This window comes from Astatotilapia calliptera, chromosome 17 (assembly GCF_900246225.1).
Source record: "Astatotilapia calliptera chromosome 17, fAstCal1.2, whole genome shotgun sequence".
NCBI lineage: Eukaryota > Metazoa > Chordata > Actinopteri > Cichliformes > Cichlidae > Astatotilapia > Astatotilapia calliptera.
The window spans coordinates 27,764,419-27,791,595 of NC_039318.1; the positions used below are offsets into that span (position 1 = coordinate 27,764,419).

At 38.6% G+C, this 27,177-nt stretch overlaps 1 protein-coding gene and 1 non-coding gene across 2 annotated transcripts in view; one reads left to right on the forward strand and one right to left on the reverse strand.

Moving 5' to 3' along the window:
* Positions 1-27,177, reverse strand: part of col7a1l (collagen type VII alpha 1-like) — a 76,852-nt gene that overhangs the window by 12,388 nt on the left and 37,287 nt on the right. The window contains exons 56-104 of the mRNA XM_026146767.1: positions 26,601-26,639; positions 26,451-26,504; positions 25,952-25,984; positions 25,526-25,591; positions 25,299-25,343; positions 25,137-25,172; positions 25,026-25,052; positions 24,868-24,939; positions 24,653-24,715; positions 24,391-24,408; positions 24,264-24,299; positions 24,141-24,179; positions 24,011-24,046; positions 23,792-23,926; positions 23,582-23,680; positions 22,215-22,394; positions 21,785-21,892; positions 19,545-19,589; positions 19,097-19,168; positions 18,648-18,704; positions 18,509-18,553; positions 18,329-18,415; positions 17,343-17,396; positions 17,185-17,220; positions 14,107-14,178; positions 13,970-14,023; positions 13,838-13,876; positions 13,219-13,749; positions 13,061-13,096; positions 12,319-12,345; positions 12,174-12,233; positions 10,379-10,504; positions 10,067-10,138; positions 9,857-9,892; positions 9,649-9,708; positions 9,457-9,501; positions 9,319-9,354; positions 8,211-8,246; positions 6,968-7,024; positions 6,691-6,762; positions 6,498-6,569; positions 6,381-6,416; positions 6,211-6,291; positions 6,058-6,111; positions 5,901-5,954; positions 5,729-5,791; positions 5,506-5,568; positions 5,231-5,347; positions 4,014-4,091 (exon numbers count right to left, since the gene is read on the reverse strand). Coding sequence (XP_026002552.1) covers positions 4,014-4,091; positions 5,231-5,347; positions 5,506-5,568; positions 5,729-5,791; positions 5,901-5,954; positions 6,058-6,111; positions 6,211-6,291; positions 6,381-6,416; positions 6,498-6,569; positions 6,691-6,762; positions 6,968-7,024; positions 8,211-8,246; positions 9,319-9,354; positions 9,457-9,501; positions 9,649-9,708; positions 9,857-9,892; positions 10,067-10,138; positions 10,379-10,504; positions 12,174-12,233; positions 12,319-12,345; positions 13,061-13,096; positions 13,219-13,749; positions 13,838-13,876; positions 13,970-14,023; positions 14,107-14,178; positions 17,185-17,220; positions 17,343-17,396; positions 18,329-18,415; positions 18,509-18,553; positions 18,648-18,704; positions 19,097-19,168; positions 19,545-19,589; positions 21,785-21,892; positions 22,215-22,394; positions 23,582-23,680; positions 23,792-23,926; positions 24,011-24,046; positions 24,141-24,179; positions 24,264-24,299; positions 24,391-24,408; positions 24,653-24,715; positions 24,868-24,939; positions 25,026-25,052; positions 25,137-25,172; positions 25,299-25,343; positions 25,526-25,591; positions 25,952-25,984; positions 26,451-26,504; positions 26,601-26,639 — 3,459 coding nt within the window. The remainder of the gene's footprint in view (positions 1-4,013; positions 4,092-5,230; positions 5,348-5,505; positions 5,569-5,728; positions 5,792-5,900; positions 5,955-6,057; positions 6,112-6,210; positions 6,292-6,380; positions 6,417-6,497; positions 6,570-6,690; positions 6,763-6,967; positions 7,025-8,210; positions 8,247-9,318; positions 9,355-9,456; positions 9,502-9,648; positions 9,709-9,856; positions 9,893-10,066; positions 10,139-10,378; positions 10,505-12,173; positions 12,234-12,318; positions 12,346-13,060; positions 13,097-13,218; positions 13,750-13,837; positions 13,877-13,969; positions 14,024-14,106; positions 14,179-17,184; positions 17,221-17,342; positions 17,397-18,328; positions 18,416-18,508; positions 18,554-18,647; positions 18,705-19,096; positions 19,169-19,544; positions 19,590-21,784; positions 21,893-22,214; positions 22,395-23,581; positions 23,681-23,791; positions 23,927-24,010; positions 24,047-24,140; positions 24,180-24,263; positions 24,300-24,390; positions 24,409-24,652; positions 24,716-24,867; positions 24,940-25,025; positions 25,053-25,136; positions 25,173-25,298; positions 25,344-25,525; positions 25,592-25,951; positions 25,985-26,450; positions 26,505-26,600; positions 26,640-27,177) is intronic.
* trnac-gca (transfer RNA cysteine (anticodon GCA)) lies at positions 14,803-14,874 on the forward strand. Its single transcript has one exon. It is a non-coding gene; the product is annotated as a tRNA-Cys (tRNA).

Here is a 27,177-nt window from a genome sequence, read left to right on the forward strand (position 1 = left end):
GAGAGAATATAGTGCCCTTAAATATGAGGTCACAAGCCAATTTTTAAAATCAAATCAAAATACTTAAATCTCTTGATTGTTCTATTGCTGTGTGTTTTGCATGTGTTAAAAAAACCAGTTTGCACAGGGCTCTAGTTCTTTAAATATAAACAAAAAGTGACATTTACTGTCAATGCTAAACCATTTATTTGAGATTGTGCACAGAATACATGAGAGTTCAAACACTGGAACAAGAGTGTTTTAACTGTGACCATTTAAAAAAAAAAAAAGTAGAGGTATGATTAGGCAAAAAGGTCTGTTACTACTGGTGATTTTTGAAGTCTGAAATCTGCATGTTGCAGTTTGCTAACACAGCTAATGTTATTCAGCTGATTTGGTGTGTCATTAATTGCTCTATGTAATGGTATCATGGTATTTGCGAAGGACTACATCGACACAATACCTTCAAAACGAAGTTTAGTAAGATAGCCAAGATATTAGTGCCTTTGGGACAGAGCTTTTAAAAGAACACTGTTGGACGGGATGTGTTTATTTAGCTACTGAGTATGACTATCAAAAGTCTCTTGCAGACAGACCTGCAATACTTTTAATGCTGTGCAAAATAAAGGCGCAACAGAACTAAACTAAAACTAAATAATTAGCCACACTTTTACATTATCAATGTATCAAAAAACAATGTGCAACATCAAAGGGATTACTCATTAGTGGCAAACAGACAACTCTTCAATCCACCACATCTAAACAGAGCCTTGAGCATCTTTTAATCTCTAATGTGGGCTGGATCTGTTTTGGAGACCAAACAAGAAAATATCTTAAAGAAGAGATAATATTTTCTTGGTGACCAGAAAAATATCTTCAGGCAGCCAATAATGTGTGTAATGCATTTTAAATAATTTCATTTAAATTAAACATTTCTAATGACTCTGTCACACTAGAGTAAAAATAGAAAGACAAACTGTAACCAACTACAAGTAGTTGCAGCAACCAACTGGTTGTCCATGTTCAAGGTGATTGCACACATTGAGGGAGGTAACCTGTCTCCAAACAATCCCAGTCTGACTTGCATTAACTCAATCATTCTCAAACAGATTGTTGAAGGGTTGCAAATACAGTCCTGATCAGAAGTTTAAGACCACTTAAAAAATGGCAAAAAAATATCACATTTTGCATGGTTGGATCTTAACAAGGTTCCAAGTAGAGCTTCAACATGCAACAAGAAGAAACGGGAGTGAGACAAAACATTTTTTTGAGCATGCAATTTATCGAAAACAATGCTTAAACTGAAATAGGCTGTTTTACAGCTGGTCAAAAGTTTAGGACCACACCTCCAAAAACAACCTGTAACACCCCCCCAAAACAGAAATCAAAGTTCAAAACATGAACTCAGTAATGAGTAGTTCCACCATTATTGTTGATCACTTCAAAAATTTGTTGTGGCATGCTTGATGCAAGTGTTTCCATGAGGTGAGTGGAAACTGCAAGCAGTGAAGACGGCCGCATGAGGGGCATCTACTCGATGGAGCTGGTGTTCATTCATCTTGTCATCCATCCCCAAAGGTTCTTATTTGGATTTAGATCAGGGAAACATGCAGGATGGTCCAAAAGAGTGATGTTATTCTCCTGGAAGAAGTCCCTTGTCCTGCAGGCATTGTGTACTGTAGTGTTGTCCTGTTGAAAAACCCAGTCATTACCACGCAGACGAGGGCCCTCAGTCATGACGGATGCTCTCTGCAACATCTGGACATAGCCAGCAACTATAGTGTTTGATGCCCCTGCACCTCCTGACACCTCATTGTTCCACTGAAGGAAAAAGCACCTCAGACCATTATGGCGCCCCCCTCCACTGTGGCGCGTAGACAATATCTCAGGTGGGATCTGCTTGTATCATCAATGTTAAATTCTTTCTCATTAGAGAATAAAACTTTCTTCCCCCTTTCAGTGTCCCATGTTTGGTGCTCTCTTGCAAAGTCCAAAGGATCATTTCTGTTGCGTTCAAGGAGACGAGGCCTTTCAAGACAGCCAAGAAGCCCTTCAGTCTCAGATGCCGTCTGATGGTTATGGGGCTGCAGTCAGCACCAGTAACAGCCTTAATTTGGTTCGAGGATTGTCCAGTGTCTTGACGGACAGCCAGTTAGATTCTCCAGCTCATTGCTGGTGAAATTATTTTCAGGTTTTCCACTTTACTTTTTTGTTCCATAACTCCCAGGATCATTTAAGAAATTCCAAATGACTGTCTTACTGCGTCCCACCTCAGCAGTGATGGTGCGCTGTGAGAGACCCTGCTTATGCAGTTCAACAACCCGACCACATTCAAAAAGGAAATGCCATCAGAACGTCATGACTGTGTGACTACCTGACAAAAAATGACAATGAATCCACATTTTTGCACAGATTTGGCCTTTTAAAGGCATGTGGTCCTAAACTTTTGATCAGCTGTAAAACAGCCTGTTTCAATTTAAGCGTTGCTTGCAATAAACTGTATGCCCAAAAAATATTTTGTCTCACTCCCATTTCTTCTTGTTAAGATCCAACCATGCAAAATATGATATTTTTTTTGCCATTTTTCAAGTGGTCTTAAACTTCTGATCGGGACTGTATCTATCATGTAATTTAAAAACATAATCAGATTGACAGTAATCAGAGTCAGTCTGCATTGGTGAACGTAACTTTTCAGCGATTTTGCTGAGTGCCTATGTCATTTTTGTCAGGGTCCTGGGACTGGGCGACCCAGGATCCCTGGGCAGTCATGGACCTGTGTATTATTATGTATTTTTGGTGTCGTTTCCCCTTCTCTGTGCGTGTACATATGTGTGTTTCTCTGTGCTGTGTTAGTCTGTGTCCCACTCATATGTTTAGGCGAGGTATGGGTGTGTATGTCTGCGGGTGTGCCTGGAGGATGGAGCTCGGCCACCTGCAGGCCTGAGGGGTGTGGCCCTGCAGAGGGACTGGCCACACCCGAAGCCACACACCTGCCGCTGATCAGGGCTCGTCGGGGGAGCTACTTAGGAGAGTCTTGGAGCTCCCACCGACGCGGGATCATTGCATGAGACTCCACGTTAGTCACCCCGTCTAGGTTTTGTCTTAAAGTGTATGCCTGCCATTCCTAAGTGTCCTGACAGCTGCCGCTATTGTTTCCCACAGGTGGAGCGTGGAAGGCTTGGGAGAGCAGCGAGCACCGGGGGGTGCTGACACGGGAGCAGAGAGCACGAGGGAGACACGACACGGGAGTCTGGGGAATACACTGGGGTTTATTGTTACTTTCCATCACTGTAAATAAACGCACTGTTTATACACAGAGTACCGCGCCTGGGTCCTCCTTTTCCCCACATCCCCACGGTCTGCCAGCCAGACCGTGACAATTTTGCAGTTAAATTACCGTACTGCAACAGCTACGTCACTATTTGTGGAGGAATTTCTGTTTCAGATCTGAGGTTTTTATTCGACTCTGAATGGAAGAAGTAAATGTGAATTTCTGTTTAATGTGAATTTCTGTGTATGTAGATGGCACCAGATTTGCAACAGATGGCAACAGATTTGCCATTTTCCCCAATTTATCACACTTAATCGGCATATTATCAGAAACAGATGCTTGACGCATTCAACTGCAAACTGATAGCAGACCGACTCTGTCTTATTGCTGTTTAATTGCCATCTTTATGCACCGAAATATCTTTGAGGACAACAACCATCGCAGACCTCGTCCCCGTCTTCTAAGCAACCTGTTTTCCTTACTAGTACTTCAGCATTGTGTTTTATTTTTGCCTCCCAAGTTTAGCCAAAAGTACTAAACACAGATTCTGGCAGGAGAAACACACGGACCCTGTACCACCAGCAATGTGGATGTGGATGGTACTTTTAAATGAATATTTATGTTGTTTATTATGAATATAAAGCAAAATTATATACTTTAGCTCTGTGAAAGTTACAGGAAATAGTATAGATGAAGGGATGTTTCTGAATTACAAGTGTGCTCGAAGAAAGCTGTGTAGAGATGCGAGTGCTGTGTGTCTCACATTTTCTCCTCTGTGTCCTGGTGTCCCTGGTGCTCCACTCTGACACTTCTTTGATCTGCCTCTTTTACCCCTGTCCCCCTGTTTGACCAAAAAATGCAAGTGCACACAGGGAAAATATATATTTTTAAATACAACACCTCTAAATCATCAACAACAAGAAAATATGTCCATAGCAGCACACCTCATCACTCACTTCTAAACAATATGAAAGACAGACCAATTAGGCACATCCTTGGAATATCCTCATTAGAGGTTTCCAGCCACTCTCTGTCAACACTGAGAGTCCAGTAATTGTAGCTGAAAGGAGCTAATTGAGTAAGATATTACTTGAAAGCTGCAGACAGAAATAGACCTCTCAGTGTGTGTGTGTGTGTGTTTTAATTGAGGACATGTCTCTGCTGTATCCACTGCTGGTGCCACTCTCTTACAAAGACACGGTGATGACTGTAATCAATTCAGCTCCTGCTCATTGTGTTCTGTCACATATTTAGTCTTCTCTTGTTGGGCTTTAAAGTTCAAAAATGTATTTGTGAGTAAGTGATATAAGCTATGTACGAAGCACAGGTGCCCGTTCTTTTCTATAAATGGACTACCAATTTAGTGAACCTGCTAAATTAAAAAACATATACATTATAAGACTCTGATAGGGCATATACTAATAGAAATATGTTTCCCTCAACTGCATACTTCATTGCGTATTTGTGCCTTTATGTCTGGAGCCTCTAATTTAGCCCCATTTTTAGTGCTGCCAAGACAAGTTTTTGTTACGTGACTATATTGTGACTGCATCATTTAGTTAAAGACTGTAGCCTTCATGTTCAGTGTTGAGTAAAAACATACCCCATTAAAGTAGTGATCAACTACTCCACTAATGCGTGCCAGTCTTGAAATAAAAAGTTAATATCTGTTGATAAGTTCTAACTTTTGGCCCCGATATTGTGTGATGACAGCTTGTAGAGGGCATCTCATGAATATCACATTTCTAAAAGACAAAAGTGACGATTCTGTATGACGGTACTGATGACACACGTAACTTGTGAATAGGTGCTTGGAAAAGTAAAGACAGCGCTAGACTGCTTTTAATTTGTTACCATGAGATAATGAAGTCGTGATCAGGGGAACAGCAGGTATCTTGGAGATAATTAGACTGTGTTATTGATAATGAGCCTGTGTTTCATCAGCAAGTACAAGTACCTAAAGAGTTGGGTATAGTGTACCTTAGGCCCTTTGTCTCCTTGAGGCCCTGGCGGTCCCGGTGGTCCCATATCACCGTCCCTTCCTGGACTTCCTGCTGACCCCTTGAAACCTGGGAAACCTGGGAAACCTGCTGCACCCTGAATTCATTAAAAGAAAATTTTGATCACAGTGACTAAACCACTGTAAAGTTACATCATTATATAAATATAAACAGATTTCACAATCTTTTAATAAGATATGAAAATAAACTCTAGGATAAAAAAATCACAGGTCATATGGCTTTGAATTGACAAACCTTTTCCCCTTTTACTCCAGGATCACCATCAACACCATTGATCCCCCCTTCTCCCTTGTCCCCCTAACATTTCACAAAATGAGAAACAGTAACTGATTTGTGTGTGTGTGTGTGTGTGTGTGTGTGTGTGTGTGTGTGTGTGTGTGTGTGTGTGTGTGTGTGTGTGTGTGTGTGCGTGCTTGGGAAATTAGTAGGGGAAATAAAGGCACACTTAAACGCTTACCTTGCGTCCCGTGACCCCATTCAGTCCAGGTATGCCCGGGGTGCCAGGTAGCCCCATATCTCCCTGTTTTGCAGGGACATATATGGAGTATGCATAGAAAGTTTTTCACATAGCACCGCTACATAACCTAACACAGCTCACTAATCTAATAAGAATCAAATTAAGGGATAACCTTTTCTCCATTCAGGCCAAGGCTCCCAGTGCGCCCAGGAAAACCTCTGAAACCCTGTAAAAGCATGAAACACATCACTTAATTCATTAAAACACAGATACACAAGCAGGTGACAAATTAGGAAAAAGTAATCAATGTGAAAATGGAAATTCTTCACCTTCTCCCCTTTCTCCCCTTTTTCTCCTGGTAAGCCAGGTTCTCCTGGATCACCCTATGGAAAAAATAAAAGAATGACAAACTAAATTACCTGTATTTGAATGTTTAGAAATCAAAGGTGCTGTCAGTAGTTATAAACTGCTCATTAGAGTACCTGATTACCCTGTTGTCCTTGGAGTCCATTGTCTCCTTTATCCCCTTTGGCTCCATCCAGCCCATCAGCCCCATTGCGACCCTTCAATCAAATTAAATTGTTATTATCTCACTTGATCACATCTTAAATTAATACTGAATATTGGCTTTAAATGTCGTAGACGTCAGTACCATCACTCCATTGACTCCAGGATCTCCTGGATCTCCCTGCAGACAATCGTGACAATTTCACACACAGAGCTGCCAGAAATGAATGTTTGAACTAATGTTGATGCCTAACTTACTTACTTTTTGTCCTACCGGGCCCCGTGCTCCAAATCTTCCCATTGCACCTTTTATACCCGCATTACCTTTTACACCCTTTTAAAAACATTTAATTAGTTAGATTTTAGATGTTTTTAAGCAAGACATGATTGGTACTACACTCTGTAACCTGCAAACTTTTCCAAACTCTAAACAACGTTGTATCTGAATTCATTACCTTGACCCCAGGAGGACCGTCCTCGCCTTTTTCTCCTTTATCCCCGTCAAAACCAGGTGAACCTCGCTCACCCTGAAACAAAATGCCCGCACACTTCTTCAATGCTAATTTATTAAGCTTTTTTGTGTAATTTCACACATTTTTTTAAGCTTACAGTTTATATTTTCAGCTCTTTTTATTGTGTATGTGTTAGATGGCTTGAGTTGTTTCAATATGTTTTGTACTGAAACTCATTTTAGTGGAATGAGTAATAGAAAAAAAGTCAGTGGGATCTCACTGGCTGTCCTTTGGAACCCTTATAGCCACGAGGTCCTTGGATTTGAAGCACACTGCCCTGCAGAAAGGAATTCAGTTGTACACTCAGTATGAAACTAATGTAAATACAGCTCATTCAAAAATAAAGAACACCCTCTTTTAGTTTCAGCCTTCAGCACAAAAACATCATATTCATGTCAAGCACGGTGGTGGTGGGGTAAGGATTTGGGATTGTTTTACAGTTACAGGACCTAGGTATCTTGCAGTCATTGAGTCAACCATGAACTCTGTTGTATACCAAATAGAGATAGACTAGAAATAGGCTAGATTCAACTGTGAGGCCATCTGTCCAACAGCTGCCCAGTTGGCCAAAACTGGGTCATACACCAGGCCAATGATCCCAAGCACAGCAGCAAATCTACAACAGAAGTGCTGACAAAGCAAAGAATCAAGGTGTTGCAATGGCTCTGTCAAAATCCAGACCTCACCATGACTCAAATGCTGTGCCAGCACATTAATAGAGCTGTTCTTCAACAAATATAGTTGGTTTTTCCCATACTACTTTTGCAGTCTGGCTTAGTATGTGTTAATATATGTTAAATAAATAATGGTACAGTGTAACATTTCAAGTGTTGCTGTTCATCTGAAATTGTATTTACATAATATTAAGAGCTGCTGAGGAACTAATTATTTTTAAGTTTCTAAGTTTCTTTGTCTGCTCTTTTATTCACAGGGAATGCTGCAGGAGATGGCTCTGTGTATTATGATTTGGCACATTTTTACACCCAATGGGCATCCCGATGCAGCCCCCATGGGATTTGTGTTTCCTCCTGGTCCTGTACTGAGGATCTTTTGCATTGTTTAACAAATGTGTAAACGACTACAGTATGGAGCCACACACATAAAGCCTATCTATGTATACATAAAACCTTTGAACTGAAAGAGGGTGTACTTTAATTTTAATATGACAGTATATCCACAGATACAGTAAATACAAAGCTGTAAAGTCAGAAGAGGTTACTCTCACAAGGAATAAGGATTAAGTTCCAACAACAGCTGTAATTTAAAGAACAACTTTATTCTTTGATTATTTGTTTGCATTCCGCAAACAAATGATTTATGATTTAAAGGCACAAGAAAAAATCTATATTATGAGTATTACTGGAACTTTAACCTTTGTATAAAGCTGTAAATCTTACATATGTCTTGTTTGACACACATTTTTTCAATGTGTTTAACCACAGAGCAAGACAAACTCATTATACCCTTTCTCCTTTGACTCCAGGTGATCCACGATCTCCCTAAAAGAAAACAAAACTTGATTTTTAAATCCACTTTCAAAAAAGATGATTTCAATTTCAATACAAGAAAAATGCACGCACATTGTAGTAGTTCTAGTATAAAATATGTTGAACGCTAGTTCTGCACAACATGATGAGATTTTATTGGTTTTTGACATGACCATCATAGATAATAAAATCATCCAGCAAAACTTTAGTTACGACACTGTCTGAGAAGACAAACAAATATGAATGCAGGCTGACCAACAAGTGACACCACTTTTAACACAGCCTGTACCCACTGATACTTAAAAACAAACGGGAAATTACAATTGCAACATAAATGTGCCTGTAATAGAGCAGAATATTCACATCTTAATGTCAGTGAGTCATGTGCAAGTAAAAATAAATCGCAAGCAGCTGTTTATTGATGTTCGGGCACCTGAGAATTATAGCAGCTTCATGCTTCATGCACTCGTTTAACAGAAATCCTCAGGGTAAATAGAAAAACATCCAGTCACTCATTTCACTGCTTTGGTTGCACAGATAAAAGCAGCTAGTACTTATGCAAATATATATGCTCGCTATCTTGTTCTATTACAACATGCTTATGTCGCAGATAAACTGAGTCCATCTATCCTCCCTGCAGTCAACAGTGATGGATGCATGAATGGAAACATTGTCCTAATATGCACACTGTGTGTCTCTTGCTGTAATTATACATTGTTAACAGTGTTAGTGCCGATAAGAAACAAAGATGCACATCAACTTAAATAATATTTTTTGACTCTACTGTGTCACATAGTTTTGAGGCGCTTCAAGCAACACGACAGCAATTTCAGTTCACTGTATTTCAGAGCCTGGTAAGCTGGACGCAGCATAGCCTGAGTGCCGTTTGCATGAAGTGCAACACAGAGTTTTCAGTTTGCACTTGGTGGTATAGTCCTTTAAATATAAAATATATGTAATTTTCTATATTAAAGTCTCATTAGCTGTAATCTAAGACGTCTAATAAAAAAAAATTCAGAAAATTGATTTAAAAAAGATGAAAACAAGAAACGTCACTGATTCATCAGTCATGGCAACAGCTCACCTTTTCACCTTTGCTCCCACTCAGTCCTTTAAGACCCTGTTTTTATAAGAAGGGTGAAAGATAGTGTATTTTTCTATGTCACTAAGGGTTTTATATAAAACTTCATGCTCAATTGTGTGGTTTTGAAAAGTTGCTTACTATGGGCCCAGGAGCTCCTTTAACACCTGGAGAGCCCTTGTCACCCTGAAAAGAAACATTTTCCTGCATAAGCAAACATGGCAACGCTGATTTTTTGTTATTATAAAAAGATTAAAAACTACAGTTCCTGTCTGGTCTAAACATCACCAACAACATAGTCACCAAATGTCAAATATGTAAAAAGGAACTTACCCTTTTACCTGGGAGGCCAACTACGCCTCTCTCACCAGGTTCACCTGGTATACTGTCACCCTGGTAAAATGAAGAAGGGAAAATGATCATTTCTGAAGTGGCAAAAACTGCTTAATTGTAGTATGAGGCAAATAGATTTATGTTAAAATAACAATAACACCATCCTTTAAGTTTGGCTTACACAACTGTGCATAATATTAGTACTTACCTTTTCTCCTTTTTCTCCAGGTATGCCAGGAATACCCTATCAGGTGGTACGAAAAGAAATTGGACTCATTTTCAGCCAGCAATAAAACAGAGAGAAACAAAAGTATAAAATGAAAAACAAAATTGTAACAAGCAGTGATTTTTAGCGTAGAAGGTTGGCATAGAAATAAACAACCTAAAAGACAGAAATGATATGTTAAGTTTTCTATACATGAGGTCCTGGCGGTCCTCGAGGTCCAGGAGATCCTGGGGAGCCATTCTTCCCTCTTTTACCTCGGCTGCCCTAATATCAACACAAACATCATACCTCATCATTATTATTTAAGCAGTGAGGTAATACTTATAACCTTCTCTGTCTATACCTCTTCTTATTAATTCATTCTCACGAAGATTCTCTCGAATCTTTGTGAGAATGAATCTTCTCTCGAAGATTATTTCATTTGTTAGATCATTTCATTTATTATATTGTATTGGCATTCAAAAGAGTTTAAGGGTCATTGTAAGATAATGTATGGTGACATACCTCTCTACCTGCCTCTCCTGGGTCCCCTGGAAGACCCCTAAGACCTGTGGGGCCCTGGATGCTTGGATTGCCAGGGATTCCCTGAATGCCCTGAGCACCTGGAGGACCTGGCTCGCCGGGCTCACCCTGAGGCAACACCATGGCAGAAAATAAGGATACAGGAAAAAAAGAGAAAAAATTCAGTGTTTGAAGATGAGCACATCATCAGAGGTCACTTGTCTCTTGTAATGTTGTTATTCAGCTTTTCTATTACTTTTGAATAATTGCTTTGAAGTAAGGTCCTTCTTGCCTTTATCAAATTAAAAGCTCAAACATAATTTTGAATGAGTCACTGAGTCAATTAAATGCTCCAAATTAAAAGTGTGATGTGAATTGAAGTCATTCAAAGTGAATGCTATGGAAGTCTGTGGGGGCTAATTAATTTACTAGGACATGTGTGTGTGTGTATATGTATGTGTGTATATATATATATATATATATATATATATGGAGAGAGAGCTCTTAAATGTATTTCACAGCCCACCATTATAAGGTCTATGCTAACCTAAATTAAAACTATTGGCAATTACTAAATCCACTTGTTATGTTTTTGTAATGCTTAATCCACCATTATTCACAAACTCTTTAATCAAAATGATATTTTGAATGCTAAAATATAATTATTGTTGTTGTCCAATTTTCAAATGTACTGTTTTACAAAAAAACATGAAAAATAGTAAAGAACATCATTATTTTTCTGATTAAGATGACAAATTGCAGTTCATTAGTTGCACTAATCAGAAGGTCGGTGGTTCGATCCCAGGCTGCCTCCTGGCTGCATGCCAAATATCCTTGGGCAAGATACTGACCCCATGTTTGCCTACTGGTGGTGGTCAGAGGTCAGCCTCGCCTCTGTCAGTGCGCCCCAGGGCAGCTGTAGTTACAGTGTAGCTTGCCATCACCAGTGTGTGAATGTGTGTGTGAATGGGTGAATGACTGAATGTAGTGTGAAGCGCTTTGGGGTCCTTAAGGACTGAGTAAAGCGCTATACAAATGCAGGCCATTTACCATTTCTAAACAGAAAAATCATTTAGTGCTTGAATGTCCAGCATGCCGGCTCAAATTTGGATATTAAAACATTTCATTTCATTCATTAAAACAATTCATTTTGAAATTCTTTACTTCAGTTTAAACTGGTAAAATGCTCACTGAAAGGGAATGAGTCCACATTAAAGTACTTCATGATGCTAGATGTGGTCTCTTAGACACATAAGACGAGACATAATCTAGCAGATTCAAAGACAAAGACATTCAAAGTCCGTATTAACACCTGGAAACTATTTGGAACTCAACGAAAAAAGGGACAAGTACATAAAAACAATGGCATCAAGAATGCAAGCTGTTATCAAGACTAATGGAGGCCATATAAAATATTAGTTTTTTAAGTTATGTTTAAAAAATAAATAACGATATAATAATCTAATAATGTAATAACATTTTTTAAATAAATTTCTAAAAGATTAGTATTTTTATGTTTTTATGACAGGTGGTCAAATAAATGTATTAAGATTTTTAGTTCAACTGGTGTACAGACCAGTAACCATCAGTAACCCCCCCCCCCCCCCCCCCCATATCTGGATGACAGCTATCAGCTAATGCAGTTTATGATATTAAAAGGTTAAAAGGCTAGTTGATTAAACACTTATGTTATTTATTACGTTAGCACACTTGAAACAGTTCTGACAGTCAGTCTAATAACATTAAAATCAGTCTTTAAAGTCCCCATAAGGGATGAGCAGAGAAATAGAAATTTTACCTTCTGTCCAGGAGGACCAGCCTGACCCTCTGGCCCTCTGTGACCGATGCCCGGCTCCCCCTAAAAATAACAAAACAGATGAACACATCTGCGCAGTCACCATCATTAAAATTTAAAAAGCAAAGTTAAATCTTTATATATTTACCTTCTGTCCCTTTTCACCAATTTCGCCCTGAAGAGTGCATAGAAATGAGTTACAATAACGGAGTGCACCGTGACACATCCTTTTCATGTGCCAAAATAAACTAACTCGGAGGAATTTGAAATAAAAAAAAAAACAGGATTTGTCAGCATGTTTAACAAGGGGAATTATTAATGTCTGCTTTAATCTACTGTCTCAAAGTCATACAGAAATAGAGCAGGAGGGACATCAAAGCCCTGGACTCAACCAGATTCAGTGACAGGCGAGACGGGAGGGAAGCTCTCCCTGAGCTCTGATGTCATTTACAGATGCAGTGTTGGGAGGAGGGGGAGCATCCATGATATTTTTATGAACTGGTGGAACATTTCATGTGGGGACATGTGTCATTCTTGCTTTGTGATCTTAAGATGATAATAAAAATAATGCTTGAAATCAGTGGGAAAGTATCAGCGACTCGGTCATTTCAGCATAGATATCTTTTATTTCAAAGGGTTGGTTCAAGGTTGATGTTGGGCAATATTTATCACTAGGATGGAAGAATATCAGTCACACACAGCTAACAAATTTTAGAGGCATAAACTAGCTAGCAACTGCGGCAAACGTGATGGATCAATGACTCTTAACAGCTAAATAATACTATTTTTTTTCTTGCAAGGCTTGAGCCACCTGTTGCAAATTTTGATGGCTTTATCCCCTTTTTAATCTTTTCAATAAAGTTTTATCATAACATTCAAAATCTTGTCACCTTTTGTCCTGGTTTTCCATTTTCACCTGGCTGTCCCTGTTGCACAAAAAAGACAGTCAGTGATCATCATCATGTCTATAAACAGCTCATTTGTAAAACAGTCATCGAACATTTCAAGAAAAGTGTAACATGTTTACATTTTACTCTTTTGCCCTTACCTTCAGTAAATAATACCCCGGGGAATATGGGTACGGCAGTCCAGCTTCTTCATCGTAATTTCCCTCTCTCCTCCTCTCTATCTCCTCCCTCATCCTCTCCCATTCCTCCCTCTGCCGCTCCAGTTCTCTTTCGCTTTCCATTTTTTCCCTCTCCTGCTCGGCCTCCCTCTCTTTCTCCAGTTCCTGTCTTTCTCTCTCCATCTCCAGCCTATCCCTCTCTCTCTCCATCTCCAAGTCCTCCTTCTCTTCTTCCTTCTCTTGATCTACACCTTCCTCTGTCTCCCAGTCATTGTCTCCACTTCTCTCCTCCTCCTCATAGACTGGATCAAGGACTGGTTTTAAATCAGGCATTAACTCTTTCTCTTTTTCCATTCCCCAATCTTCCACTTCCGCTTTTGTCTCTTCCTCTCCTCCACCTATTGTTTCTGTGGGAACCTCTGTCTCTGTATCGATGTATCTCCATCTCTCTCGTGCTTCTTGTCTCTCACTCCGGCTGTGTGTCTGAAGGCCTGGATTTTCTTTTTCATCCTTCTAAAAACACAAATCAGCGTATTTGTAAGTCATCTATCCATCTGGATTTGGATAAACACTTGACCTCTACTGTTGAAAACAGACTTACGCTCCAGATTTTGTAACCCTGAGCTCCAGAGGAGATGTGCTGTAATTTAAATGAGTACAAAGCAACACTTTTTTTAGATGCAAATTGATTTAAATTTTTTAAAACATGGAACTATCAGATGAAAATTAGTACTTGCTGTGCCTTCTTAAACCGATTTCGTCCTCCTGGGGCACCTGGCATGAACGCCTGAAACATACAGATTTTACTTCATGATTTAAAAAAAAAAAAAAATCATTCATTAGTCTTCTACAAAAACAGGTGATGCTTACCATGGAGTCAGGCCAAAATGTTCCTCTTTTCACCCTGATTTCAGGTTGAGGCACTTCCATCTCCCACAGAGCCTTCATAAGCAAATTTAGCAAATCATTTATGATGATTGATGTTTATATACTTTGTAAGTGCTGAGCCACCTCTAATTTCTTTATATTGTTTGAGGAAAATGGGAAACAAACATGTGCAGGCATACACAAAAACACAGCATCTGACATTGTGTTTTCAGTTTGTACAATTCTTAAAAGGGTGAAAGTCCATTTGCTATTATCATCTTTATTTTTTAACACAGCCAGAAATTGTCCAGGCTTCTGGAAGAGCATTCAAAGCTCTTCTTTGAATATTTACTGTCTTCAACAGGTCTGGGCTCTGGGAAGGACAATCATGACTGTTTGCCAATCAGAAACTTTCCTTCTGATGTTATTGCATAGTGGATCAAAATCGGACAAGGTCACCAGTGGCTGAAATGCAACCCTAAACCATGACAGAGCCTCCACCATGTTTTACAGATGGCTGTAGATATTCACTGTTGTACTGCTTTCCTGACCTCCTCCACAGATAATGATGATTACTTACCAAAAATTCTAAAGTTTGTTTCATCTCTTAATCAGACCTGTTGTCACTGGTTTTCAGTCCAGTTCTTTGCCATCCTCCCTTAAGAATGGCTTCTTTCTGATGAGGCTTCAGGTATCGGTGGGGGTATAGCTCAGTGGTAGAGCATTTGACTGCAGATCAAGAGGTCCCCAGTTCAAATCTGGGTGCCCCCTTCAGATATACTCACTGCTTTCTTTGTTATTCTGAACTACTTATTTACTTCCACGGAACCAATTCTTTAATCATACTAGCATTCTGTTGCTGCTTTTCTGTATTTATTATGTTAATGTGTCTTTTTTTCCCCTTGTGCAATATTTTGGCAGATCTGCAATTTCCATAGCCCTTCCACCCTTACTTATTATTTATTGCACTCTAGTGTACATAGTAGGGCAGCACAGTGGTTAGCACCGTGGCCTCACAGCAAGAAGGTCCTGAATTCAATTTCTCCATCGGTCTGCAGTCTTTCTGTGTAGAGTTTGCAAGTTCTCCCCCGATCCTCTGGCTTCCTCTCACAGTCCAAAGATGTGGGATTAGGTTAATTGAAAACTCTAAATTCCCATTGGTGTGAATGTGAGGGCAAATGGTTGTCTGTTTCTATACGTTAGCTCTGTGACAGTGTGGCGACCTGTCCAGGGTGCCCTAAGACAGCTGGGATAGGCTCCCGCGACCCTGAAAAAAGGATAAGCAGATGGATGGATAGTGTTCCTGTAGTTTGTCTTATATATCTGCATATTGTCTTTTACTTTGACACCTTGTGGTCTTGTTACATAATTTCATTGTGCAAGCAACTGTACAATGACAATAAAAAGTTCTAAGTTCAACAGATGGATCAACTGAACGACCAGGTGTCTTTGCTGGATTTTTCCTGATTCTTAAGGACACGACTTTCAGATACAGACATCTACTGCATAGTTTGTGTGTGTGTGTGTGTGTGTGTGTGTGTGTGTGTGTGTGTGTGTGTGTGTTTCTTGTCTGGTTTCTCAGATTCTTTCAGAACACCCTGCACTGCAAAGATATGCAGGTTTTTAACTAAAACATCTTCGGGAATTATCATTTTATGTATATTCAAATTTTGTCAAATTCAAGATACAACGCTGGCTCACCTCTTGAGTTCGGTGCTATTTTATGCTTGGATAATTAACAGTTCAGCGTGAAGTAGCTTAACAAACAAAAATGCATATTAAGGTACAAGACTACACTAAAAATGAGTGAAAAAGCAGTCAATGTCCAAAGAAAACCTTCACAAGAAACTTCAGAAAGCCATGAGAACTATTGCTCAAGAGGACTTTTAAATATGAGAAGAAAGTCTGGCTCCTTGGAAGCAAAATATAAAGAAATCAGGGGTGGCTCAAGACTTTTGTGGAGTACTGTACGATGAGAAAAAAGGAGGAAGACACAGAGTTGTTTAGAAAGTCACTTTTACTTAAGCACACATGCACAGAGAGGTTAAACACAGACAATATAATTATAAAGATAAATTTCACCAGCGTAACAAGTGTTTGATCTGGCTACATATGTGTTTATAGTAAAACTAGATTCTAAATATTATCTATGGTATTCACAGGGTATGGTAAAGTAAGAAACCCTTAGTATTTCCATGTTTTAATAAATAAAATGTCTGTATTTCCTGAAGTATGTATGCAAATTGTTGTCATGTTGAAGAAAGCTTACTTCTATTTTATTTACTGAAAAATACTTGTCATAAATAAATTAGGAGTTTCTGGCAGGTAAGTAAAGCTACACTGGTTTTTACACTGACCAAGCTTAAAAAAACACAACCTACATACGAGGACAGTTTTCAGGTGCCTAATTTTCTATGAGCCACAACAAGAGAAAAACACTCTGGTAATGTATACGGTATTTTTTGGTGAGTGACATTGTCTCTGTGCGGAAAGAAGTCCCCCCTCATGAAACGACGTTGTTCAGGGTTCATCACCAGAGAAAACGGTTCACAGTTTATTCGCACTCTCCGTGTAGTGCTTTCTTATGAATGATTAAGACTCTATAGTCTCAGTCTCTCGGGAATTAAGAGATTTCCTGTTTAAAAAAACGAGAGAGAGAAAGTATTAAAAGTAACTCTCTGGATTTCTTTTCTCAGTAAATCATTCATGAACAGCTGGACTATATTTTCTGCTCATTTGCATTCAGACAAGCTTTAGAGAAATCATGCTAAAAGTATGCCGCTCATGCTTTGGTCATGTTTGGTCATGTATTCACATCAGCCTTAAACAAACACTTGCATTATTTTGCACTGGTGAAATTTTCATCAAAAGCAGAAGAAAGAAAGGGGTCTTGAAAATGATGAAAGTGCTGCTTATGGTTTATTTATTGACAACTGCAGTTAAGCCCATTCGCTGTTTTATTCAAGCACTTGCAGATCAATTTCAGGACCCTTGTGCATAAGTGCAAATAAAGTTTTTCAGTCCAAGGCATGCAAAGATCTTTAAGACGGAAGCCTGTAGAACTTAAAATGAAAACTCCACCTGATCTGGTTCTTCTGTTGCCGAAGGAGGTGTAGACTGAAAAGACACATCAGAATTTTAAAGTTAAAATGTCACTTGGAAAGTCAAGCAAAATACAAAGAAAGAAAAAGTAAACAATGCCCTATATTTCTCATGAGCACCGAGCTGCTCAGGAATACCTTCTCTATATCATCAGAGGGTCGAGAGGGTGACTCTGTGGTTGGCAAGATAACCTAGGAGGGGACAAATAAGTACACAAGTCTGAATGCAAACCCCCCAGCATATTGGTAAATTTTACAACGTTTTTTTAAAAAGTGAGTTTTTTTGTCATTACTCTGAAAGTTTGCACTTATCTGCCATTAAAATATGAAGCTAGCAGGTTTCAATGTTTTGTTTTATTATAAGTAAAAGTATTGAAAGTTGCTCTGTGATGTCAGTTTCTGTTTATTGAAAGAAGATTGGATAGCTACTGTTAAACTCAATGCTAAAAATTGGGACTTTTTTCACACTATCACACATCCAGAGTACACTCAGAATATAACAACACTTTAATATGCAAACTGCAGAGGAGCTGAACACAAACCCTTTTACCAGAAGAGCCTCAGTCATCCCTAAAATGTCCATGCAACATGCGGCTCAGGCTCTTTTGCCTATACTGACTGAACTACCTGGGTTTATTGTTTGTCCAGGGCATTCTTATGTCATGTGAGCACCAGTTATCTGGACTTTAGGCTTTTTTCATTATCATACGACATATGTGGATAATGACAGTGTGGTGGGAGGGTTTGGTATGTTGGATCAGTTGTAGGAGGGAGAGGTGGGGCAGGATGGTTGAGGGTAGCGACACCAACTAGGTGGAGAAAAACACCTAGTCTGCTGATCCTTCTTTCTCCCATATAGTAGGTGCAAAGCTGGAGAAATGGTGAAGAATGTGCAAGGTGAAGCACAGCAGGTAGCTGTGCACTGACTTTATGTTGGCACTCAGTGGGTGATTTCTTCTCTTTCTGCTTTATAATAAAGAACTGCGTGTCCATACAATTAAAACACTTCCCTCTGTAATTTCACTCTTAGTGGAACCTGGCAGAGGTCCCTGACTTGTTTTGTGCTTGAATGAATAAAAATGATCAAAAGATAAATACCAAAGATAGCACAACATTTGTTTCACCTGTGCATCCGTTTCTCTGTCTGAGAAGACTGTTATAGGTTGACTTAAGGTCTCGACCTGGGCAGGACTGGGTGTGGGCAATTGTTCCTTACAAATCAAAAGCAACACAAATGTATTATTGTTCAGGTAAAACAGAAATGTTTATTACTTTTAGTTAGCTATTGGGCTACAAATGATCACCTTATCATCCACTGGATGGGGAAATTCATCTGTTTGGACTTCAAGCTGCGCATGTTAAAGAAATTGAACACATGTCACATTAAAAATGAATCATAACATTTGTACCCAGTCCAGCTGAAACAGATGAGAGAATATTTACCTGTCTGTTTTCCCCGAAGTCCCGAGGGATTAAGGGGTCAATTGTGGTGAGTTCTTCCTATTTTGAAAAAATAAAATAAAAAATCTCGTCATAACTTTTAAACACTCAAGCCCACGGTAGATGATGTGGAGAGCGGATGAAGTGGGCTGTAATGACAAACTAATTTATTCGTAATAATTAAGATTAGGTAGTGGGTGTGTCATTAATCAGATCTCTGCAGCATTTGTGTGGGCGCAGATATAATTCAGTCTCCAGAGATACTGCTACGAAGAAAAAAAGAAAAAAAAAAAAAAAAAATGCAGGTGACTGGATGATGAGTTTGGCAGGGCTGTTAACAAGAAGGCGCTCACAATTCTCTAAATGAGGAACAACCCCACATCATCAGCATCACATTAAAATTAAGCTTCCAACGGTGCATCAATTACTGATTTATTATTGCAGCTGCCTACCTCGTATTCATAACTGTAATCCTCGCCGTTATAAAACTCGTCTTCTTCGTCTTGCCTGGCCTCTTCACTTGTCTTAGGATAAAAAGGAAATAGCAATTATAACAGGAAGGAATTGTGGCACAGCATTATTTATCACGTGTGAATAACTGGAATAACTGGAACACATCAACGAGCAAGCAAATGTAATCTGTTAATATTACAGTGAGAAGCAGATGGACATCAGGATCAATGCATGCTTTTAGTTAAATGAGGCATATTGTGGGTGCAAAACGTGGTTCATTCAGTGTGTTTATATTCACAATCTTTTAATTTAGGATTATGTTTCATTAAATCTTTTTTTTATAAAGTTATGTTTGTATTTTGCAAGGTTAGACATTTTAATTTAGTTGGGGCTGAAGTGAAGTAACGTTTCTGGGTTTATTCTGATCTGTTGTTCAAGGACATTTACCAAGCGTTGTCTCTGCCTCCTATGTCGTCCTTTATTTCCTTTGCCCTGGTTGAGAAGTTCACAATCAGAGAGAGAAAAGATGAAGGTTTCCCATATTTCAGAAGTTGTTGATGATCAAGTTCTAAACTGCAGCTGATAAGTTTAGGGAAATGAGTAATTAATGTTTATCAAAAATGAATAAAAATCCCGTTAAATTAGGATGATTAAAAAAACATGAAATCTAGTTTTACCAAACAGTTTAGAGCTGTTTATGGTATTTATAGGACCATACCTGATGTTTTATATTTCAGCCCATCCGATTTATGTGTATATCCCTTTAAAGACTGAACCATGAGATAATTACTAGAAAACTCAAAATTTGTGTTTTTTTTAACCTTGTGACAATTTTTATAAAATTTAATGAAATAGTAATTTGCAAATATGAGTTTTAATTTGAATCATATTTGCTAGATCTGGCATTTTAAAATATGATACACTACGCATGTGATTTAAATATATATAGACACATATACACTGCATCCCCCGCAAAACATGGATTAAACTAAGGCTCATATGATGAATGGCAAGAGTTTATTTAACCCTAACTGATGCAGTGAGTAGCTTGTCAAAGCAGAAGACGTGATGATTTCCCACAGTCGGGGAAAAGACCTGCGTCGAGAAAGAAAACAACTAAGGAGACAGGTGAAACTTTTAAAAATAACTTAACTAACACATTATTAAAAGGATAGTGGTGTGACATCATCTTCGAGGACGTAATGCGATCAGTGAGAGAATTGGAGATCGATTGGTGAAATCAAATCATAGTCAAAGTAAGAACATTTCCTTTTGACCTTGGGTTGCTTCACTTGGTCAGATCATGGTTGACCACCATTATGTGCCGAAAGAATGAACTTATCCCAGGGATATTCCAAAACTGAGGTCCAGATCACCAGGCCGAGGACTATTTTGCACTGGGCTCCAAAGAAAGAATAAATTTGTTCTCTCCAGTACTCTGGCTTCCTCCCCCCCTTCGTGACCCTGAAAGTTATAAGCGGCAGAGAATGAATGGATGGATGGATGGATGGATGGATAGATAGAGTTTCGGGTATTTTATTTTTCCAAAAAATGACACTTTCACCCAAACCTTACTCTTGCACTTAAATCTTTTTCCATGCATCACAAAGTCTGAAAACCCAGTGACCCAAAAACAAATGTCACTGGAGAACTTCTTTGAACAGGAAGAAAGAGCCAAAGATGAGTCACCAGAGGGATCTCAGAATGCCAAACAAAAGAAAGAAAGAGATTAAGAATCATACTTAAATTAAGAGGTTCATCGCGAGATTCACACCCTCCACATTCGCTTGGTATAATATACAGTGACTGAAAAATTGTCCAGTGTTAAACTGGTCGATGGTACAAAAACGATTGGGAACCGCTGCTCTAAGATATCAGTGTCAGGAATCATCGGGCTCAGATTGTTAAAGAGCGGCTCAGGGCACATGAGACATTATTTTACACATGAACTGACCACCACAGAGTCAAGAACTTAACCCCACTGAGAATTTCTGGGATGTGCTGGGGAAGACTGAATCCAAGATCTTAGAGAAAAATTAATGCAACGCTGAACGACAACACATAACGCTGCATAAGCTTATCGAAACAATATCTTGGCAATGCTGTCATCAAAGATAAACGTGGATCCAACAAAATATTAGACTTTGCAACTTTATTTTGGCTGGGCAGTGTATACTAACCACTAGTGACAAATATATTTTAAGGGATTCTTCAAACTATAATCAATGCATATTTAAAGAACACATTATCAGTTGATAACAGAGACACAAATATCAGCTTTCAGGTATTTTTGTGGCACCCTAGACGTGACTCATATTAACTTCTTTCATGCCTTTCATGAATAAAACTCACATCATTCTCAATAAAATGTAAACGTTAAAGAATTTTCCATATTTAGATTCCCTGTTTCACTGGTGCTACAAGTGCACTTTCCCAAATCTACATTACTGTGCAGTAATATCACAACTGAGAGTCCAAATCACTTAAAATTAGCATAAACATCAAAACAGAAGCATCCATTTAGTAAAAGCTGATGTGTATGCTAAGTAGAAGAGATAAGCTAAAACATCAAACACCTGTATGGTCCTTTGGTAATATGCATTCATTGTAAACTGATGGAGATGTATCCCATTTTCCATCCTCTATCTAAAACCCAACCCTCAATAAGACAGTTATGGTAGCTTTACTTTCCCACGTTCCCTGTTCTTCTTCTTTTGTCCTGAATTCTTCTTCAGTGAGTCCTCCTGAGTGAGGAGAACAGTCTCCATTACAGATTGAGGTAACCCTGAAAACATCTTACAGACAAATTTTAACTTTAAATGCAATCCGAATATAAATAACACCAATATTTTGTAATGTAGGATTGTTTAGATTTTTAAAGTATGACATGTACATCATTAGAGTTTACAAAGCATTTTATGAAATATTATGTGAATGTTAGATATATATTAATTACTTTTATGACTTTTTTAGGAATTATTATGAAGTTTATTTGCATTTTATTTCTTTAAATAAAGGGAATAATAGAAAATATAAAAAAGAAAAATGGCACTGAAAGTTTACACTCTGTCTTTCTTCCATCTAAAAGTGCCTAAATATGAAATGTGACAGCCTTACCTCATTGGTCATTGTATAATTGGAAGTAGAATTGACTACAGTCAGATTAACTTTAAAGGAAGTTCCAGTACTGTCTACTGTCTCCTTTAAATTGGTCTCAATCGTGTCATGCTCCAGTTCTCCATTCAGCGTGTTGACGGTCCATAAAGTTGGATCCTCTGCAGTTTCATTTAAAGGGTCCTTCAGTGAGAGAAGTAAAAAAAAAATACATATTAGTGACAACTGGTGATAAACTATATCAAACACAGTTTCATTTCTCCAGGATCATGGTGAAAACATTTAAAGCCACACAAGCTCAAATAAAATGCACAAAGGTATGAGATGGCTGAAAAACTCAAGATTACACAGAACCTTAAACAATAAATATCAAGGACTGTTAGTAGAACAATAAATATTCAGAACATGAGCTGTACATTGTTCGATGAAGCATGGACTCGCCAAGCTGCTGCAAACAGTTCTCAGAGATTTTGGACCACACTGACATGATAACAACACATAATTACTGCAAATTTGTAGGCTACAGTGAGATGATTTGAGCTTTGTTGCATGATGTGTTATCTTTCTTGAATCAGCCATCAGAAGATGGGTACATTATGGTCATAAAGGGTCAGCAGCAATGTTGAGTTGGGCTGTGCATTTAAACAATGCTGAGTTGGTACTAAGGGCCTTAAAGTGTGCCTACAAGATATTCCCCACACCATTACAGGATTACAGGATGGATCCATGCTTTTACGCAGTTTACATCAAATTTTGACCCTATCATCCGAATGTCAAAGTAGAAACATCACAGGAAAGACTCAGGCAGTGTTTTTCAAACCTCCACTTCTCCAATTGTGGTGAGTCCATGAGAATTGTAGCCTACAGTTTCCTATACTTAGCTGACAGGAGTGGTACCTGTTTCGATGTGCATTCAGAGATGCTAGTCTGCATACTTTGGTTGAAACAAGTGGTTATTTGGGTTACTGTTGCCTTCCTATCAACTCAAAACGTGACCATTCTCCTTGGATCTCTGGCATCGACAAGCCATTTTTCATTCACAGAAGTGCTGCTCGCTAGATATTTTCCCTTTTTTTTTACCCTTCTCTGTAAGTCGATGGTTGTGTAGGAAATTCCCAGCAGATTATCAGTTTCTGAAATACTCAGACCAGCCCGTCTGGCATCAACAGCCATAACACATTCAAAATCAAGCTCATGTTGAATTCAGTAGATCATCTTGAACATGCAGTGTTTCGTTGCCATATGATTGGCTGATTAGATATTTGCGTTAATGAGAAGTCGAACAGGTGTACCCACTAAAATATGTGGTAGGTTAATAGATTCATTATTGTTCCCAAGCATTCTCTTTAGATTAGGCTGAGGTTACGTACAACAAAGAAAGATTCAGGAGGCTGGCCGTCTACATCAGTGTCCTCAAAAGTGTCCGCTTTTGACAAAGGTCTGCTGGTGATGTCAAATTTCTCCGAACTCTATCGAGAAAATATAAAATGAATAGCAGTAGTAGTCGTTTTGAAAAGTTTGAGGTATTGGAAACAAGAAATGTAAACATACAGTATACAGTCTAAAAATAGTCTACGTACTTTGTAGTCAGTGATGACGTTGGAGTTGTGCCTTTCTGTGTTTTCTTTTGTTTTCTTGGAGTTGCTGAGCACATGAAGCAGCTCCTCTATGCCATCCTGCAGCAACCTGTCAATCAAAGCCTTCAGCAAAGGAAGCTGAAAAAAGCTTTTATTTAGACAGCTGAACTCTACTTTTATTACACTATTGCATATTTATACAATGTGGTGCAAAGAGCTCACCTTTATACCGTAGGCTTCAAACATTGTCTCAATGTCCTAAAGTCGAGTGAAAATACGTTGTTCAGATACTTAATAATGTAAAATGAGAACATGTATGCCACAGAAGAAATTATTATATCCTTTATTCAACCTTCATCTCAAGAGATTTTCCTGGAGCTCCAGCGTCACCCTGCAGAAACATGAAAATAAATACAGTCAGCATAATGTAATTTCCATTTCCATGTTTCTGATGTATAAGTCAAATGAGCATTACCTTTTCTCCTTTTAGGCCTTTTTCTCCTTTATCACCCTGCAAAACAAGACAAATCAGCAACCAAGGCTATATTTCAAGGTTTTTTTTTAAGAACTCAGCCTCAATATAAGCACCATTACCACCTTACCTTCAATCCTGGAGAACCCTAAACACACAGAAACAGAGGAGCAGGACATTTGAACATGCATCTACAATGCATGACATCAAGCTCACCATATCTGTTCTCATTGTAGCCCACAATAAAAATAAGCACTGTAGTCATCACTGCATGATGACTTAGATTTCATGCAGGCGACAAGTGAATTATGCCATGCAACAGCAGAGATGATGTGCCATTTTTTAAGAAAGCTATACATATGCAGAAACATGTGCACAAGCATCAAACTCACAGTAGGTCCTGGAGGACCCATTGGCATTGGGAATGCTTGTCGGATTTCATCAATGGTAGCACCCTGAGAAGGGATAAATGGATATTAAGTCAAACTGTGTGATGTTTTTCTGAATCAACACCCAGCATAAATGAGGAATTTGTCAAACCAATGGTGATTACAGGTGTAGTCATAAACAAGTCACCAAAAATGAAGTCATTTTGCATCATGTTTACCTCAGGAGTGACAAGCACCTGCCTCCCAGGCAAACCTGGAAGCCCTGGTTCACCCTTACTACCATCTTTACCCTGCAGGAAACAAACAGCATCATCCAGTTACAGCCTCAACTTCATCACTAAGTTGTGTTTTCCTTCATAAATGTGAATATACTTACATCAGCACCCGCATCTCCCTTGTCCCCCTGAAATGAAGAGTGAAGTTAACACAAGTAAATTGAGAATAAAAGCTTCATAAATGTTTTGATTGCTGCAGCAAATCTAAGAACCTTCTTGCCGTCATCTCCTTTGAGTCCTCTTTCTCCCTGTGAAAAAAAAGTAATTTCATCTAAAAAGAGCTAGAAAACGGCAAACAAATGTGCAAATTGGATAAAACAGTAATCCAGGTGATATCTAATAGCAAAGTGGTATAATTGTCAAATGTTTCTCACATCTTTTCCTGGCAGGCCCCTCTTCCCATCAATGCCAGGTCTCCCCTGTAGAGAAGAGGAAATGAAAAAGGAGATTGATCATTATCGTGGATAAACATGTGGCTCCCGCTAATTACACACCTGACGCAAGAATATATTTTGTTATATTGCCTTGAATGACTATAGACTGTCACCATTAAAAGTGTATAAAAAATGGATGATAATGGTTTTGCCGGAGTGAAACTCACAGGAGTCCCCGGTAAGCCAGGCATCCCAGCAATCCCAACCCGGCCTTGATCTCCTTTTTCTCCTTTCTGTTTACAAGCATAGAAAAAAAAGTCTCCTTTTGCAAATATCAGCAAATTAAAATGACAAATGTTATTACAAACTGGACAAATTATCACTGAGGCAGTAAAACACTCCACAGCAATGCAAAATAGCTGCTGACATGCTAAAAGCTTAGGTGTCTATAAGCACACATAAAGTTGATATACGGAACATAAAGACTGAAAATCATGACTGCATCTTAGCTTTTCTTTTCATTATTCTTTTTTGTTAAGTGAGATAATACACTGTAACTCAGTGATAACTTGTTTTATGCTAATATTAATAGGGCAGTAAACCATATACGGTAATGACAAGAATTTAAGTTCCATAAAAATTCATCCACTCACCGGACCAGGCTCTCCTTTCTGTCCCTGGTCACCCTACGGTTACCATAAGACACCTTGTGAGCAAACTCTTACATGCATACCCTATATGTACAAATATACTGGGCCACTTACACATTACACCTAGCCATGGAAACTCATGCCATGAAGCTCCTGGCGCGCAGTTTTTATTAAGTATTGGTGACCTTTAGGCACTATGCGCCTTGGCACTCCATGACCCCTGCTCTGTAACTTTACATGGTCTATGTGATGTTTGCAATGATACTATTTAAAGAAATTTCCAAAACTGCCCTGCAGCAATAATGAGACCCTGCTACAGGAAAACACAGAGTTTTGTAAAGGCATATGGCATGGCTTGGTGGCAGTGGGAATGAAAAGATCTCATTTCAGAGATGAAGATCTGTGGCCTAATACTTTTTGTCAATATAGTGCACGCGATGCCATTTACATGGAAATTTTCAAAATATTTGAATGTGCAATTTCAATAAAACATTTTTATAACCTTCATTCCTGGTTTTCCTGGTAAGCCATCTAATCCATCTCTTCCAGAATCACCCTGCAAGGCAAACAGTTACATTAAACACACCTTTGTAATTAAACAAAAAGAAACAGAACCACAGTAAGTGCAATTTAGAATTATGCACATGCATACCAGAGACTGTCCTGGTAATCCAGGTTTCCCCTCTGGACCCTGGACAGACACATTACGATGTTTCAAGACATTCAAGAAAAATATATTACTTTTGATTTTAAAAAAAAGAAATAGATAAGAATAGCGTAAATGAATTTAGGATCACTTCCTATGTGGATGCCCCTTTAAACAGATTAACCAAGTTAGATTAATGATCAGTTTTGTGTCCTGAAAGGTAAAAGTTAATGGACTTAATTTTTGGCTGTCCATAAATTAATGGCTGCTTAGTACTTCTAAAAAATAATAATAAGTACAAAAGAACCAGAATTAACGGTCATTAGCATGAATGATATAGTGCTGTATACTGCCCTCTTCCTGGTTTCTTCTTTTTTGCATATCTGCCACACTTTCATGTTTCAGATCATCAAACAAATTTTAATATTAGACAAAAATAACCTGAGTAAATACATAATGCAGTTATTAAACGATGATTAAAAACAGATCCAAAAAGTTATCCAAACTAACCTGGCCCCTTGTCAAAAAGTTGTTTCCTCTAAAACCAATGAAGAAATGTTGGTTATGCCAACATTAGAAGCAA